Raw genomic sequence first — 18,800 nt, forward strand, 5'->3', positions numbered from 1 at the left:
CATGTGTAAGATGTGTCCTCATAACCTTTTTAATCAACGTGTTGATGTTTAAATGACAGAAACTTGGCCTGGGTTCAAAACTTGATGTCTCAAAACAGGCCTTTTCTGCTGCCATCTCTCACTGGCCACAGTCTCTCTGGTTTTCATCACAGCTCTGAGGTTAGACACCACTGTGGTGCTGAGAGAGGGAAAACATCACACATTTGACTTCAGCCCTTAGCTGTGTTATTTCAGAGGAAAAATACCAGGATAAGGTTCAGTTCAGTTTCTTTTCTTTTTTGATCACTTTTAAAAAATAGTACAATTTGGAATAAAATTAGATGGCCTGACAGCAATTTACTTGGTGTAAGACTATTTTTTGTGCATTCTGAAGTGTGAACTGAGCGAAACCAAAGTGTTTTGTCTTGTTAAACAACACTGCAGTGGATTGAGGCAACACTCAGGATTCTGAAGAGAATATATTGGCTGCTGAGTCCAAGCCCAGTCAGAATCAGCCGTTATTGTGCTAACACTATTGCGCAAAGTTGTGAGGAGGAGCTGTGATTGTGAGAGTTTAAAAAGCCATCGTCTCGGATTGTTTGAGTTTAAATGCTCGGTCCAACTCTACATCATAGTTTGGCTGAGGTTTATCTGCTGTATTGAAACAATTACTTATCGGTCTGGTGGCTGTTGGGGTCTGATCCACAAAACCACACTTACAAACTACAGGGCCAATTCCAGCTGTCACTCATATGCCACGCTCCTACCAGAGATCACAGTTAGACCAGACTTCATCCCCTTTTCCCTGACACCAGCTCCAGAGCTCAAATTTCATTCCACTCTGTTTCCAACATGTCTCCAAGACTTACTCAACAGCCATTATGCAATATCAGATGTATCGCACATTACATCTTCATGCAGCGGCTTCATCTGAGCCGTTACACTTACGAGAGACACATGCTACATTTTAGAGAGCTGTTTTTAGTTTTTATGTTCGCTTTACACTTGGCATGTTTAAGTAACTGTTGGAACAAAGTCAAGTTACCATAAGGCTATCATTATATATCACCACCTGAACACCATTATTACTACAAGCTATTGCAAACACTGGCATAAAACACTATTACCTAAATAATTGTAGCCTTTCTGATTGTGACAAATCAAATATTGATTATGGAGGATGAGCTTTGATAGTGTTAAAGGTGCACTGTGTAACTTTTTTGCTTGTCTCCATGGAAAGTTATTGCTTTGCCTGGATTTTTTAACAGTATTAGCAATAAAGAAACACGTAATTGAATAAATGCAAGAAAAGTGAATGCCATACTGCAGAACATTCCAGGGATTAGAATAATATATCCATGGGGTAACGCCTGTGGTGATAAAAGTTACAAAGTGAACCTTTATCACAACCAAATAAAAGTGCGATATAAGCGGACATTACGCTCACCTCCCACGGGGCTGATCTTGTTGGTGATGGCGTATCTGAGGATGCGCTCCTCCTTCACGTACATCATGAAGACTCTCTCCATAGTGATCTGTAGAGTCTCTGGAGTGGAGCGGCCGTTGTGCCTACAGTCCCGGAAAGTGATGTTCTGTTTCAGCTGGAAGGAGAACGACTCAGAGCCCCGGTCCGCCGAAACAACCGTGAACTCACGTACAGATGAGGAGGTGGCCACTGTACAGAGACAACGACGAGGCAACAACAGTGTCATTAGTAAATGCCAAAAATGTAAAAAATGTTCTATAACTGTATTGAATAATGCATTGATATTTTACACCAAGAACAACCTCAGATATTGACTTCATGAGATCAACTGAAATGGGTTTTAACCTGGCTGAGGCTCAATTCAATTCTATTCAATTTATTTTTGTAACACCCAAAATCACAACAACTGGTGCCTCTGAGGGCCACAGTAAAAAACGATGCTGATTGTTTAGAAACCAGAGCAATGTCAGCTAAACTCGGCCGATATCTAGGGCTGATTTGGATCATTTCACTTAAATGGTATTATCTTAAACTCTATTTCACGGCACACCCATAAGAGAGCTGTGGACATTTTGTACAGTGCACTCTTTGCAATAAAGAATGCGCCAAACTAACATTCTGACTACGGAGATTAGGAGATTTAATGCTGATACCTGATATGCTAAAAAATCTAATTTAGAAATCCAATAATCTGTATAAAGTTTAAAGCAAATTTCAGCTGAACCAGATCGAAAAACAAGAAGGGATAAACCACTCAAATTGTACTTCAACAATGTATAAATAAATAGATTTAAACATATAAATCTTACGATAAAACATGAGTAAAACAAGCCATAAAACCAGGTCTAAACTAGATTCAAACCAAGACTAGACCAGTACCAGGACTAAACAAGGATCAAACCATAAACACCCCCCCAAATTAAAACTGGCCGTGATATGATCCTTAGCCAGAACAGCCAATAAAAACATAGTAAATAACAGTTTGTTTATTTGCACTTTTGTTACACTTACCAGAAGGATAGTACTGATAGATTTCCTTGAATGGGTCCATGGTCACCTCTGCTCCAGAAGGGATGGAGGGCACGTTGCCATTGACGACTGTATCAACGGTGATGTGATTCTGCTCATCAAGACCCCGCCCCGTTTGGATGATTGACAGGCGCTCATTGCCAGGATAGAAGACGACCTCAGCGTGACGAGTGAACTCCGCCCCTGGCATAAAACAATTAGCCAATGAGACAACAAACTTGATGAAGTCATATTAAGTTGTTTGTTTGGTCTATTTTACTTTTAAATTGTTTTGAACATGAGCCAAAAGCAAGTTGCATGCAATAAAAAGAGGACTGTCTGCTACATCTGTACAGGGCTTACACACAATCTTGCACACGTACACAACCAGCTGTTTCCTATTAGGAGAGGGGAGGTAGAAGCCTGATATCACATCACATCCCTGGAGACAATACAGCTGGCTGGGAGGGCGCAGGGGCACAAAAAAACACAAATATACACACTCGAACACACATATTCCCTGTAGAGGAGTTCCCTGCTTAGTCCATTACAGATGTGCTCCAGAGCTATGTTGGACTCTTTTTGGCATCGGCATCCCAGTCTTGTCTTATCTTGATTCATGACAATAAAAAACATCGTAAAGCTGCTTCCTACTCAGTAAGCAGCAACATATTCAAACTGTTTCGTTCTGCAGACTGAATGTAAAGCATAATTAAGCACTGTATATGGCACTGTGAAAAGACGTGTTCCCACATTCTATAATACAAGTTGTACCTGTGATTTTGAATCCAGCTTGACTATTGGGCAGTTCAAGAGCAAAAAGCCATCCGAACATTTCTCCGATTGGCGAAGCAGGCATCAGAGCCCACCCTATTGAATCAGGCACCTATAGCAAACAGAAAATGTTAGAACTCAACATCGCGAGTCAATGAACAGATCAAATTAACAGGACAACTAATAACATCAGTTTTAGCAGTAGCAGTAGGAGTAATAGTAGTAGTTGGACCAATACCTGGCTAATGGCAGTGTAGGCTCTACCATCGCCCACAACAATGTACGCATGGAGGTCGATGTGGTCCAGCAGCACAGGGGTGGAGCCAACCATGACAGTACCGCTCACCTTTCCACTCACACGCTGAGGGGCCCCTGTTTATTCAGAAACAAAGGTAAAGGTAACCATTTTTTGGATAATTAATTACGATATCTTACCATCAGGTAGACACTGGCGTCCATTTCCAAAGAAGCCAGGCTTGCAGTGACAACAGAAACCTGTGGCGTAGTCCGAGCAGAGGGCATTCTGGGAACACTGCTGTTGGAATCTATGAGGGAAAAAGTCAGTAAATATCAAGTTTCAAATTATTTATTAAAAGGTTGAAGCTAGATTGTTAGCTCTGGAAGAACGGCAGGGATAGTAATGTATATAAATAGTAATGATAAATCTTTTTTAGTGCTACTGGCTCCCTGTGGCTCAGAGAATAGACTTTAAAGCAGCTCTGCTTGTGTACAAGTCTCTCCATGGCCTAGCACCAAAGTACATCTTGGATATGTTAGTGCCATATGAACCATCTCGGACTCTGAGGACCTCAGGGACCGGCCTCCTGCTGGTGCCCAGAGTCAGGACAAAACATGGGGAATCTGCGTTTCAGTTTTATGCAGCTAAAATCTGGAACAGTCTTCCTGAAGATGTGAGATAGACTTCTACTCTGACAATGTTCAAATCTAAGCTAAAAACAGTTTTGTTTAGCTGCGCATATGACTGAAAGGATTTTTTCTTTGCACTCTTCTCTTTTGTTTGTGATTTTATTAGTTTAGAAAATCAGTTGGATTGATATTTTTTAATTTAGTTAATTTTATTGTATTTCTGTTTCTGTCATTTCTTTGTGATTTGAATGCATTTTTCCTGCTGTGAAGTACTTTGAATTGCCTTGTGTATGAAATGTGCTCTACAAATAAACTTGCCTTGCCTTACTGCTATTTTTTAGTGTTACTGCTACTACTGTTTTAACACATTAAAATAATAATAATTTGACTATACTTAACCTTAACTATATAACTATTAGGCTAACGTGTTCCTAAACTTAACCTTAATCATAATTCTGCTCCAGACTTCATCAATTCGACTGACCAATCACAGCAGACCGGCCTTTCGAAGCATACAATCCAGCACCAACCTTATTCAAATATAGCAATAAACATACCTTGCACACGTTTCCTTATTCTCAGTGGTGTATTGAATCACTGTAAAGTCAACAAAATAGTAAAGATTTAGTTTAATGATGACTAGTGCAAAAAGATTTAATATGAGTTGTCAATTTTCTTTTTAAAAAGGATGTTACCACACATGGGAACGCTGACAAGTAAGTGAGTCAAGTTAAAGCATTAGGAGCACATAAACCGAGACTTAAACTGTTTAAAGCTTGAGAACAGATTTGGATGGAAACCAGCTGTTCGCGTATGGGAATCTCCTTCAAAGAGACACATGAAATACAGTTATCTATAAACACTGTATCGAGTCCAAAGTAGGGTGGGAAAAAATGGATACCCAGAATATTAATATCTATAAAACTAGTATGTAAAGTATTAATACGTTGGTACGAAGTTGGACCTTCAATTTGTTTCCATACGATCAATATCAAGTTTTAAATGTCAGTTCCGTGACAACACTAGTAATTAGCATTGAAGTCAGAATGAAACTCACTTTAATTTGTGCATAAATATAGGACAAATTGATTTTTACTACTGTTAATTTTCAGGTTTACTGCGCTGAAGCAAGCCCAGTAAACTTGCATAACTCCACTTGCATAAGTGTGCATTTGACTGACTCATTTCCCCCCATTGCACAGTCACTGTTTGTCTATTTGGCTGTCGCTTTGGGGGCAACATTCTCTATTCCTACAGAGGCATCTCACGGATACACAAGCAACACAGGAAGCCAGGATATTTTCGCAGTGAGCCTGCATGCGCTGGGGAAAGATTACAGCAACAACTATAAGCTAGTCTTTCAAAAATAAGAGTGGGAGTCTAAAAATGGCATTTCATCACTCTCAAGTTGAACCAAATTATCCGAGATTATTTCCTCCAACACAGAGTGGTTTTGATCATTATGTAACCAGGAAAAGGACAGAGAACTTGTTCATTTTTAAGGCAGAAGTTGGTGGGAGTGGGCCCGGGTAGTTGCAGACACACCTGGTAGTCCCCGGTCTCTCACAACGACAGTATTGTGCTGCCGGCTGCTGCAGACAGAGCTGAGGTTTGGGAGTTTTGCATAGGAGGACTTTTCCCCTTTTCCTGGTCATCAGACTTTCATGAACTCAAAATGTGTCCCGGTTTCTTACCTCCTGTGTCAAAGTCAACATCGTCCTCGTCCACACTGACCACGTGACCGCCTGGGGAAAGATGGGGGTCGCTGGGGGGGGGAGGGTACACATCCACGACTTCGAGAGGAACCTAAACGTAACATTAGCAGTCAACCTCTGTAAGAGCATCAAGTAGCAAGTAAATTCCACTTTTGTCAAATTAAAGAGTTAACTTCTTCTTTTTACATTTAGCTCTATCTGCTTTTGCTTACTGTGCCTATGACTTTTTGTTTTTTACAATTTTCTAAAATTATAGTTTTACACCAATTGAGTAGGTATATGTGGAGAAAATATTGAAAAATCAGTAGAAAATGACAGGAAGTGACGTCACACTAGGGATACTCAGTTGAGTCAAATTGTATGCATAATTTACACAAAGAAACAACTTTTTTGACTCTCCAAACTTTAATTAAAAAAATAAAGTCATCGTCATTTTTCTTGTCGTCAAATTTTAAAAAGTGACATTAGATAAGTTTTTTCTCAGTGTAATTTCCTAGTGTGATGTCATCAATTACAAACAGGAAGTGAAATAAAAAAAAATGCTATTCTGTGATAACATTTTTATGATTTTTAGCAAAATTCAATATATATTCATCGTAATTGCATTTTAGTTCAATGAGTCGTCCAACTGTTCATAGGCCATATAGGGTAATATTAGTAGAAAAAACAAAAAAAAAAGTTTTGTCTGGAATGTTCCACAGAGGAAGTGTTTTTATTGCTGAAAATATCCATTTTTACTGTGAATGTGCCCAACTCTCCACAGATCTGACCTGTCCTTGTTGGTCTGGTGCGTCCTCTGCTTTTCTCCATGGAGTTTTATAAGTACTATACTGTATTGCAATAACATCTCCATGGAGACAAGCATGTGGCAAAATCTTCCACCAGAAAAGATACTTTGCAAAACCTTCACTACAAAATACACATTCAACTAAAGATATTAAAAACAAAAATATGTCATCATTTACAATTAGCAAAGTTTTTCAATAGTGGCATTACGATGACCCCAGATATGCCTCTTTCGTCAACTTCAAACTGCACCAAACAGACTATAGTTTCAAATCATTAAGTATGAAACCCATGACAACACTGCCAATTTAAAACCCGCTTTTTAGTAACTGATCTTTCGGAGTAAATATAAAACATATTGCCACACAAGCAGACATGGCCTCCCCACGGGCATTTTCAGAAAACACACAAAAAGATCGGCGAGATATTTTCCCAATTTGTACCAGATGCATACGCTTCAAAGATTGTGTGATTAAAGAAACGTGAAGTGGAAAGTATGCATTTTTTGTATTTGGGGAAAGTCAAATGGCTTATAAGTTAGACCATCATCTGAGACAAACTAAAACTACAGTAAAGACGTAATTTTATCTAATTCTTAATACAAATATTAAGCTTGAGGTGCAACACATACTGCACATATTGTTATGAAAATACACACAGTTCTGTCAAAAAATCATCAGTTATATTCCGAAAGATTAAAGATTACGTTTTTGTCTTCTATAAAGGTGAATCCTTGATACCTGTTGATCATTATTTTATCATTTAAACTGCAGAGTATTGATCTAATTGATCTAAACATGTCAGCTAACTGTCCATGCTACAGTTTACGGTAGAGCGCAGTGCATCTTTTTCATTGGTGCCAAAATGGCTACGCAACGCTGCTAAACGTAGGTGATACGTCCTTCACGTATCACCTACTTTTAAGACAAATTAAATAATCAGAGAATGAAGTTAGTAAAGAACAGTGGGCGTCTATCATTTTCAACATACTCTTAAAAGTTGAGTTTGCGTAATACGTCTCCTTTGACTAAATAACTACTATTGCCTGCACTGAAATGGGTCGAATGATTACGGTGCATGGATATTTCTAAAAGTTTGAATTGTAAATTGGGCTCCACATTAGCAGTTACCTGTGGTTGTCCTGGGGGTGCGTTCTCTGTCTCCTCAGGCAACGGGGGAGGAGCGTACTGTCTGGGTGCAACCTGAGGCCTTTCGCTGGGCTCGATCTGAGGGGCATCTTCAGTGCTGGGAGCCTTCGGAGCGGCTGAGTCCTCGGTTGGGGGAGCAGCGGTGTCGGGCTCTGGCGGGTTTTTTCCCTCTGGTGACGTCTGAAAATCCGCATCCTCACCAGTTAAAGGGTAGTCGTCTTCGTCATCTTCCTCTGGGCTATAAGTGTTATCCGAATACTCCTCGAACTCAGCGTACTCTGGAGTGGTGGAGTCCTTTAGAAGAAAAAAGATGACACCAAGCTGTATAATAATAAGCCTAAATAAAGCAAAGACTTAATTCATAATGCACAAACAAACCATTAAGAATGATTCAGGCTTTGAATCTACTCAAGTGGTTAGGGTTAGGAGTGAGTAAAGTACATTTACCAAGCCAAACTCATATCCTCGCGGTGGGGGAGTGGCCAGAAGTCCACCAAAGGATGCAGGTACGATGTTCTTAAAAGAGTAGCGGTTTCCTGTGTGGAAAAGCCAAACTCCAGGAGTTCCTGTGTTGCCAACCCTACGGAAAATATATTTTAGATGGTTGAATACATTTTCAAACGGTTGATAAAATGACTCACTAGTGACTCGCCAAATGCAGGAAGAGTTCTAATTGACTTGGCACTGACATTGACACTATTACTTTCAATTTGATGCATACTTCGAAGTAAACTTGAATCAGTCCAATTCAGAACCAGCCTGACCTTAGTTTATACCCGTGTTTAGATTAATTCATTTTATTTATTCATTTATTAATACCCCCAAAAAAACCTGTTTAACCCTGTTAAAACACAACACAAAATAAACAACAAACACAGGATTCTAAAACACAAATAAAACTATCATTAAAATTAACCAATACATGAAAACACAATTCAGAAGGGAAACAAATGTACATACAAATAAATCATATCTTCTTTTTCCTTTGTCATGTAGGAAGGTACTAGTAATTAACAAATCCAAAGTGTATCTCTTACTTCACGTTATAGTCTATATATTGCCAGGGGGAACAAAGGAAGCAGAAGAGATGTATGTGCTGGACTACATCTATCAAACATAATTACTCACTGGTACAGGCTTTTAACACTCTGCTCATCACTTGTCACGCTGTAATGAGGCCCCTCTGTTCTCGAAAAGAGGAGATACGCCACTTCTCCTCGGCTGAAGCCCACTCTAGCAGGAAGCTCGATCTCAACATTATAGGACTCCTTTGAACACAGTCAAATCACGCGAGATATCAGGAGACAAGCGAATGCGCAGTATCAAAGCCCTCAGTCCGAAATGCCTACCTTTGGCCTGGTTCCAAAGAAATTCAAGCCATCTTCAGGGTAGAGGAAGACAACGTATGAGTCGGTCTCGTCGTAGCCAATTACAGCTTGGAACGTATTGACCTGGACAGAGGGGGAAACGATGTGTCATTCATCTGAAAACAGAGGCACCAGACGGGAGAGCAGCTGTTTAGATATCTGTGATTCCAGTCTCAGGGTATACAGTCATCTTTACTCAAGTGCCCGCTAAATCTATTAACACCCAGACCTCATATTTAAACTTCACACGTCTTCTCCAGCGCTCCTCCCCCGTCTCCTCCTCTTCCTCCGCGATCGTGTCAGGACTTCTCACCCCTAATTCCCTTCTGCCTTTGTCCCCCGTCGCCATTTGACACACTGACCCAAACAGCTGGCCCCATGCACAGTAACTTCATCCACAACAGTGACAGTTTTACAAAGGATTTTTATTGCAAGACATGGGTTTTGGATTTGGAAACTTGTTGCCACCTTTATGTGGGATGTGGTCTATATAAAACACGGCAATGTTGTGTTTTTTTCTTTCTTTCTTGGGCCACATAATCTCTTCTCTCTCTATCTCCATCTCAACCCCCAGTCCAGATGTGTGCGTCCACAGCTGTCTTCCTGTGTGTCTGGCCCTCTTTCACGATGATGTTGCAACGTGTAAACCACCAGACATTAATACAATAGCCTTTCGTATTGTAATGACGTCCAGCTTAAGCGCAACCGCACGCAGATGTCCTTGCAGCCTACACAAAACCAAAGCATGTGTATGTGTCCCTAATTATTTACGTCAACATCTTTAAGCTATCTTCTTCATGTCGGGGGGCGTGGGGTACTCCGCAGCCTATGGGCACGGTGTAATTAGTTAGAGGAGGGGGGCAAAAGCCGGTGGAACTAAGGCGCATCAGATTTTTTTCTTGTTTATTATTGCTGTTATATAAGTCGGCGTGCTTTTTAGTCCTGGAAAGTTTAACATAAGGGGAGATAATGGGATGGATATTAAGTGGGTGTTAGCTGATACACAACATCAGACCAAATTAATGATTGGAGCTGAAAATGTAAAAGACTGTTAGAGGAATGAGAATAAAAGAAGTACATCGTAATACTAATTTAGCAAATACTTTGTTACCTGTGTGAGCTGTTTGTAGCCTAAGGCAGAAAACAGCTAGACAATGGCTAATTGCAGGACACAACGTACAATAACAAGAGACATTTCACTCTCACATTCATTCACGATGAGCGATTTAGGCTCCGTTCACACTTCAGTTTAGTTCTGGTGTTGGCTTGGTTTGGTCCCGTTCTAGTCCTGGTTCTGTGATAATATAGTCCAGGTTTAGTTCTGTGTTTACTTTAGTCTAAAGTTTAGTCTCAATTTTGATGCAGTTGTATAAATTAGTCACATGTTTACTGATGATTTGCACCAGAATTGCAAGCTTTTGTTTCAAAGTATAGATTAATATTCACATCAAACCTCTAGATTTAATGCCTATTTTTGAATCCTTAATTATATTTATATATTTTGTACATTTTAAAGACTTTTCATTCTATGGCTGTTCCTGTGCTTTGCGTTGCAACTAGGGGTAGGTAATATTAAAAATGTCACTATTGTCACTATTTTTTCTTTGCATTATCTCAATAACAATATTCAGACAATAAAATGTGCCTCTAATTGTCTTGGTTGAGGTTCAAATATCACACAAAACATGAGTAGACTGTTGAAATAACCAAAAATGGGGACATTTTTTTTTTTTTTTTAAGATTTCATAAGACCAGGCTTGTCCAATCCATCTCCACCACCATAAGTGTTTTTATTTATTTATTTTAATTTATTGCCTGAAGGCTTTGTTAGACAGGACAGCTGAGCGTGAAATGGGGACGAGAGAGAAGGGAGGACATGCAATAAATTCCCGACACTGAACTCTGCGCATGCACAAAACATGTGTGCTGAATCTCTAACCACTTGACCACAAGACAGCACCATCATAAGTATGTTCATGTTTTTGAGTTAGACAGACCTGAAAGTCTGAATAATGATGTGGTGGTTCCATAAAATTTCTTGTCAAATGCCAATATTTGAATGATTGACTGTGGCCCTCTGGTTTGTACATGTTTCTATTTCTTATGGCATTTTGAACCAGTTTGATTTTCATAATTGATTTATTTCCAGGCCCATAAAAAAAACTCACAATACAAAGGTTATAAAAGACAGCTGTACCAATGTTTCGATAAAGAGGACTGGTACTGCATATTGTAACAATAAACTCAATATTCAAATTTTGCACATATTCAAAACAACAATTGTGAGATTCCATCTTTTGATTTGTATCTCCAACCTCTAAAAACAATGAAATATTTGCTGTGTGAGACAAACAGAGGTCCTCTTAAAAGACAAGACTTGGACTGATAGCACCTGTGTGGCCGTCCACAGTGTGTGTCTAGCCATCTCTGCTTTTACATACTAACCATGGTACTCTTTACACACAGCTGGAAGTCAACAAATTGCTGCCAACACATCAAAGCCCATCAGGACCAGAGAAGAGCTGGAGTGAGTGGGGCTCAGAGACGTCTTTAAAACATCCCAGGATGGTGTCTTTTTCTCTCTCTCTCTCCCTAGGGCCTTTTGTCACACCTCTTTTAAAAGCGTGTCCTGTCTTAACACTCCCAGACACAAACTCAGGTGCCTCTCCCCCCAAATGTTTGCTGCAGTGACTGTTTTGAGGCTGCAGGTGATAAGAGTATCAGTCGGCCACACATTAGGAGGTCTCCCAAAAACACCACAGATTAAAGCAAATACAGGAAGTGGACTGAGATAATGGGCCTTCATTAATTAAAAGGTACTATGTTATTTCAGCACTTATTTGACAATTTTAATGTGGTGACTGAGAGCACATCTGCAAAAATCTAATGGATTATTTGACAGAAGACTGTTTTTTGCAAAGATTTTGGGGGGGAAATAAAAAAAAATTCTGCGTCACAAAAACTTGTAAATTAATGAATTGTGTGTTTCAAAATGTTTTATGTGATATTCTTGTCACAGCATGGTAATTTGTGAGTTGCATTTAGGGTTGATTTAATTCGGACGCAATCCAAAACGACTTGGCTCTATGTAAACATATTTCAAATGCAAGTACATTTCATAAACAGTATAAGCTGTTACTAAATCTATTGCAATTTATTGGCTCAAAGTTTATTATTTTTTGCCATTAGGATAAATTCCCCTCATTCAAAGCCTCATCTGTTTTGATTACATTAGTGCTGTGTGATTAAGGCTTTTAATCCAGACATTGTGTAAACTTGAGTTAAATCAACCAATTGGCTGTTACAAATGTGGCAGATCATGTTACAATCATCTAGGTTTGATTATACTCTGGTAGTTGCGGGAGTGCAGTGTCGGGCTTAGTTGTTGTTTGTGGCTTTTCAACGTTTTTTGGCCACAACGCAGCAGCAACAAGCGAAATGGAGACAAGCAACAGCTGTGGACCAGTTGCCAGCCTCACCAGAGTGCGACCAACTGAGAAGCCTACAGCGTGGGAACTGACAAAAATGTACTACATACATGACCACACAAGACAAGTCCATGCCAGAAAATGCTGGGTCACTCTTTCTTGCACTGTTAACTACAAGAAATGGGAGTTATATTCAAAAGGCAATCCAAACTGTTGCAATATTTCAATATCAAGTATCATATGTAGGACATTTATGTAGAACAGACATTTAGGTGTTTAGTCCTCTTAAAAAGGGTATATTTTATGAGTTTTTTAAGAGTTTATTTCTAAGTTATCTGTTTTTTATTAATATACTTCTGTTTCTGTACCTAATCTGTGTTGCAACAATGGAATTTCCCCAATGTGGGACAAATAAAGGTTATCTTATCTTATCTTAATGATATTTCTGCGCTTTGGAGCTATTATTTTTATTTTACTGTCCAGTCACATTTGTTTGATACAGTACATAAACCTCAGCCAAGACAAGTGTTTTGCAAATTTTGGATAGATGGCTTTCTTTCTTTCTTGATTGACTTTCAACTATAAAATTCAGTTTGAACCCGTAAGCCCTTTGTAAGACTTTTAAATGTTTGAATAATCAACTCTGTGACGGAAAATATAGAGCTGCTTTTCTTAGACTTGACCGGTTGTTGAATTTGAGCCACGCTGCCACTAAACCAAAAGGCAATGATGACTCCTGTCCACCAGTAATTAGTGACGAGACGTTGCCATGTTCGGTGCCCAGCCACAATTCCAACTTAGAATGAAGGCTTATTGGAGCTCTTATTAGCGGCTGTTTGAAGTCAAATCGGGATTCAAGTTTAAGGGGTGCTCCAAGTCGCTGCAAGAGGTCCATAAGAAAGCAAATATGCCTTGGACAAACATGTAGTCATTGTGCTGGAGAGGGGAGTTTTCTTTTGGGGAGTGTTCTGGCAATTTGAAATGGCCTTGTCTTTGTTACTTAGCTTTCAAGTTTAAGTTGGTGCACTGCATTTGAATTCTATTTCATGTGTGGTAAAAGATATAGCCTAAACTTATACACCTAATGCCTTAATTGACGCTGTACTTAGAAGCAATACAAAAGTACTATTTTAAGCTAAACATTACTGCTGACACACGGAAGGCCAAAGTCTCCACGTAAATGGGTTTAGTCATTAGCAAACTCTTGACATAGTAGTAGATACAACAGGCTGTGTGTTGGCCCTCAAAGGGAAGTAATTACGCGCCAATTATGATAGCAGCCCATTTAAGTGGCTAATTTCTAAGAAAAACACATGTCTACTCAAGACGTGTGAGAACCAATCTTGTCCTGTTAGCTCGGCCTGCTCTCATCTCCCTATCACACAGCATTCAGGTCCTCTTCCCCCCTTTCCCAATGCTGCGGATCTTGGTGACAAGCACACACCCAGGTTAATCAGTTCACACAGACATACCACGCCGCACCCCCCCGACGTACCCCTCCCGCACCTCTGGCTAGTGACTTCAAAGGAAGATGCTATCAGGTCAAAAGAGGGGGCAATGGAGCGGACCCTAGGCCAGAGCAGGGCAGAGCCGAGCAATCTGACCATGTGTGTTTCTACATTTACAAAACAAACAGCCTTAAGTGCATGGGAAAACGAAGGGAGTAGAGTGGCCAGGTGAGCCGCCAGTGAATAAATACTGATAAGTTAAGCGCTGATTGTATGCTAATTCATTAAGTGTCTGGGCTCGATTCAATACAAAACCGGGGGCTTAGCTTATCAGGGAGCACAATGTGTCAAATGTCCATCCATTGTGCCAGTCCCAAGCCAAAATAAATAGAAACGCAAACTGCATCAGGAGGACCTTTTGCAAGTGGTTAAAGCAGATTAGGATTAAGAGCAGTGGTGATAAAGAAGTAGTGTTTGCAAAGTGTCTGTGTGGCTATTTAGCAACTAACCTAGACTTGAACATTTTGGGAGATTCTTATCAGTGGGGGCATAAAATATATTATATACGCACAAATTCCACCACAATGGTTCATTAACTTTAAGCCAGCTCTAAGCAAACAACACGGGTCCTGTCTGGAAGGGCATCTATCATAAACTCTGAATGGAGTCTTATCTGAAAGAGCACAAAGGCTGTCAGGGGAGGAAGAGAGGTGGAAGAGAAGAGGAAGAGAAGAGGAAGAGAGGAGGAAGAGAGGAGGAAGAGAAGAGGAAGAGAGGAGGAAGCCTTAAATGAACTTTGGAGTAAACAGCCGTCTCCTGGGGGTTTCTGTCCGGCCCACCACTAGTCCCTTCATCCCTCCATCCTTCCATCCCACATGCTGCGCACTGCCAACAACAAAGTCCTGTTTGATCAATACGTCCTACGCGCTTGTCTTTGCACAAGGGGTCCGGCCAAAGCCTCCCCTCGTTACTCAACGGGGCAAACCCATGTCCCCGATGCATTTATTAACTCGGGAGGAAGTGGGCGTCCATCGGAGCGTGAAGCCTTTACCTGTGTGCTATGTGTGTGAGCCGGGGAAGGGGGTGTAAACAAGTGGAACAGGGGCCACTTTGATGACCCCAGAAGATGACCTACGACCTCCCGGAAAAGGTTAAGAGGCAGATTAGGAGGGGGCCGAGGATTACAAATAAGACCCCCCACTTTAGAAAGATTATGAGTGATGCACAGTTTCCAGGAATTCCAGCATCTTTTCGGCAAAACAAAATGACTAATATTGTTTGTATTTTACCTTGTTGGTCGGCCGTTTCTTGGGGTCGTCTTCGTACGCCGCCACGTTTTCCCAAGTTGCCACCACAGCGTGCGTCGGTGTGAATCTCGCATCTGGGAAACCTCTGTGAACTTCCTGGATGAGAAAGTGGTTGAATGAATTAATGGGAAAATGAACGGTGAAATGGTTTAAACTAATGGAAATGAGTGAAAATAGTCAGTATTTAATATCCTTGAAAATAAAGGCTAAAATCTTCATTTTCTTACCCGGGCCACTCTGTTGAGCACATTGGGCGTTTCAGTCACTCTATAGAAGATTTGTCCTTGACCGTTGCTTGTATCGATGTCAGCGAGGAAAGGGGCCACAACCGGAAAGTCGGTCGGAAACCCATCATCAACATATTGCTTTTCCATTGGGAGGTCCTGAGCTGAGATGATGCCATTGGTAGCCACCTAGAAAGAGAGAGAAAGATAAAGAACGATTGGAATTCCACTACTCAAAAGCGAAACGAGGCACATCTTTTTCTCATGAAACAACTGGATTTCCCTGCTGGACAGCAATAGCCACTTAATAGACTTGTAGAAACCCCTTATAAATCACTATTACCTCATCTAAAACATTAGGAACTCCAATAATACTGCTAAAATGTTGGAGACTGGACAATAGCACTAAACGCCACTTAATGAATTTCCCCCAAGTTTGAATATGATTTATTATCGCCTCTCAGTGGAAGACAAACACATCATTAATGTTTATATGCATGAATACTACTGAATGGAGCATGTTTAGGTTGGCCTGAAAAACTAAACTATTTGTTACAAGAGAAATGTAAGGAATTGTTTACAGATGTGCAAAGTCAGGACTGAGAAAGCTAATGTGAGGAACATTATATTGCACTAAGATGAATCAACTGTTGGTATCTCAACAAAAGCAAATATAATCTACAAACATCAATTGAATCAGGACATCACCTGAATGAAGATAGGCTGAAATAAACAGAAGCATGAACGTGCCAAAAGTATACTTACATATAGTTGAGTGAAGGACGTGTCGTAGAAGTACAGGGCTCTCGGAAGGGACAGCACTTTGGACGTTTCATCGTCGCCTTCAGCCAAAATGAGATCTCCACTGAGAGAGCCATAGGGGAACATATGAGTTCTGTGGATGCCCGTGACCACACTGGGACTGCCGCAGCAGCAGAGCAGCCACACGGCCAACACTTGTGCCCTGTCCATGTTTGAGCTCAGCGCTGCGCACAGAGCAGACGTGAGAGAGTGGGACGGATGGACTGAGACAGCTCCCGAGTCCCGCTCCTCTGCACAGACGCTCCGCTGCGAGGAGGCGGCACGCACGCAACTTTAGAAGCGCTCTGATTGGCTGGCGGGGTGTTGATCGACAGCAGGTTGGAGCAGGAGGTAATAAAGGTATCATCTGGATCAAACAACTAAAGAATCATTTGTGGTGGGATTTTTATTTTTCAATGCCGATTTGTTATTTTTGATATTGTTTGGAAAGATAAAATTTAAAGTGCATTAGAAGGATACTAAAACTGTAGATATGGAATGCAAAACCAGGACTGAATTTGGAGTAGACTTAAATATGGTCGATCACTTTCCGATTCGTTTTGCAACTAGATCCAGGCTGTGGTGCCGAGGTGGACTCCAGCAGACAGTTAGGTATGTGGCGCCTCACAGTGGTCTTATTGAACATTGCAGCCATTTTCTATGTTTTGTCAAATAGTTAAGTAAACAAATCCATTCTAAATTCCAGAATGGAGCCAAAGGTTACGTGGAACAAATTGTGGTTTGAATTGGGGAACTGGGATCAACCTCAGAATATAACAAAAGATGAAAGTCAAGGTGGTTTTGTCAAATGAAACCCACTCAGAAACAGTGCTATCAGAGCCTGCTTTAAACTATTTTACGTATTTTACGTTATTTGTTCACTCTTAGGTTGAATCCAGATCTTTTTTAGTTTTACTAGACAGATACTTACAGAAATGTTAAATCAAAAGTAGTTTTAATTTGATCAACAAATATATTACTCGACAAATGTAGACTAGAATGTTTTTATTTCATTATTATTCTCTCAGAGAAAACAAATTTAACTGACATTTCTACCATGGACATTCAAAATGGTTGCTTATTAATGTTGAAAAGACTAGTCGCCTACATTCTGGAATTTTTAACACTCTGTTGACAGCAGGGTATAAATAAATAGAATAATGAAACTAAAACAATAAAATAAAACTGTGGTGATAATATTTTGGAAGTGTTGATCAAACAGCAACCAATACTAATTTGATGAAAAAAATAAAGTAGATCTATGTTTAAACTGCTCAGAATGTTCATTTCTATTGTACGTGGCCAGACGCATCAGCAGATGGCGACAAACACAAGTATAAAACAATGAACCTCAGCGTCACATTACACGTCTGGTAAAACCAAATAGCCTATTTCCTACATTTTTACATCATATTGTTTAATCTTCCTGAATATTAGTTCAATGGCAAATATACAGTATACAATATCCAATTACAATCATATTAGAAATGTCAACTTCTGTCTAACATTTCACCTTTTCCATTTTGTACATCAGATCACTGTTCATTTAATCAATAAACTCATCAATGATTCAAGATGCAGACCATTAGCAAACAACACAGACAGACATAAGTGACATTGGATAGCTGGGCATATAAAATGGGAGAATGCACAGCCCTGGTCTGTAAAAGAGGTTAACAATACAAAAGCATGGTCAGCGGCTATGTCAACAATGAGCTGTGGATTCCAGCCTTCATGGGTAATTAGATTTAGCATTCAATAAAAAGCAATCCAACACCTCTCTGCCATTCGTATCAATAGTATTTAGTTGGCTTAAGTGTCAGATCTGAGATAAGGTTGATCTATTAACTTCAATGCTATTGTTTATATCCGACAACTAGTGAGTACACAAACTACAATTAGCATAAGGGCGTTTTCTTTTGTGTTAAGTGTAATGCATTTAAAGTAAAGTGAAGAAAGTGAAGTAAAGTAATACAATAGAATAAATTGGCAGTTTTGAACAAACAAATGGAGTGACGCAGGAGGAAAAGCTGGGCCGGATTCTACTGTTACACCTAACTATAAATAACTGTAGGTTGTGAACTCTAACCTTGTGTACGTTGCTGCACATGGCTGGAAGTAGAAGTGGCCACCTCAGAATCAACAGCACAAAGAGAAAGACTGTAAAATTTGCCTCAAGTCAAAAGTAAAACATTAAAAAAGTATTGAGAGTAAAATGTAACAAGTATTACAGCCACTACTACGCTATCATTTCTTTTAACTATAGTACAACTCATGCCCTCAATACTATCACTGTTTTTGCACATTTAGTCTAGGTACTAGGTTTCTACAAATGTAGAAATAAACCTGCTTGGACAAGCTGTAGGAGTCTAACTAAGGTGATTCTTCTGGGAGATATGGTATAAAATCAACATTTTCATGGTCTAATAGAAAAGAAAATGAGGAAGGAACAATCAAAAAGT

The 18,800-nt window shown here is 39.9% G+C and overlaps 2 protein-coding genes across 2 annotated transcripts in view; one reads left to right on the forward strand and one right to left on the reverse strand.

Moving 5' to 3' along the window:
• nid2a (nidogen 2a (osteonidogen)) overlaps positions 1–16,571 on the reverse strand; it is a 46,578-nt gene extending 30,007 nt beyond the window's left edge. The window contains exons 1-14 of the mRNA XM_072463079.1: positions 16,303–16,571; positions 15,541–15,726; positions 15,296–15,409; positions 9,113–9,214; positions 8,892–9,031; positions 8,211–8,343; positions 7,746–8,057; positions 5,809–5,920; positions 4,672–4,711; positions 3,683–3,792; positions 3,486–3,619; positions 3,248–3,359; positions 2,477–2,677; positions 1,427–1,654 (exon numbers count right to left, since the gene is read on the reverse strand). Of these exons, the coding sequence (XP_072319180.1) occupies positions 1,427–1,654; positions 2,477–2,677; positions 3,248–3,359; positions 3,486–3,619; positions 3,683–3,792; positions 4,672–4,711; positions 5,809–5,920; positions 7,746–8,057; positions 8,211–8,343; positions 8,892–9,031; positions 9,113–9,214; positions 15,296–15,409; positions 15,541–15,726; positions 16,303–16,509 (2,131 nt within the window). The 5' untranslated portion in view covers positions 16,510–16,571. The remainder of the gene's footprint in view (positions 1–1,426; positions 1,655–2,476; positions 2,678–3,247; positions 3,360–3,485; positions 3,620–3,682; positions 3,793–4,671; positions 4,712–5,808; positions 5,921–7,745; positions 8,058–8,210; positions 8,344–8,891; positions 9,032–9,112; positions 9,215–15,295; positions 15,410–15,540; positions 15,727–16,302) is intronic.
• Positions 1–18,800, forward strand: part of gpr137c (G protein-coupled receptor 137c) — an 88,122-nt gene that overhangs the window by 8,496 nt on the left and 60,826 nt on the right. The gene's annotated exons all lie outside the window — the stretch shown is intronic.

The sequence above is a fragment of the Eucyclogobius newberryi genome, unplaced genomic scaffold (assembly GCF_026437365.1).
Source record: "Eucyclogobius newberryi isolate DKJ021-1_F unplaced genomic scaffold, fEucNew1.0.hap1 SCAF_1, whole genome shotgun sequence".
In the NCBI taxonomy this organism is placed as follows: Eukaryota; Metazoa; Chordata; class Actinopteri; order Gobiiformes; family Gobiidae; genus Eucyclogobius; species Eucyclogobius newberryi.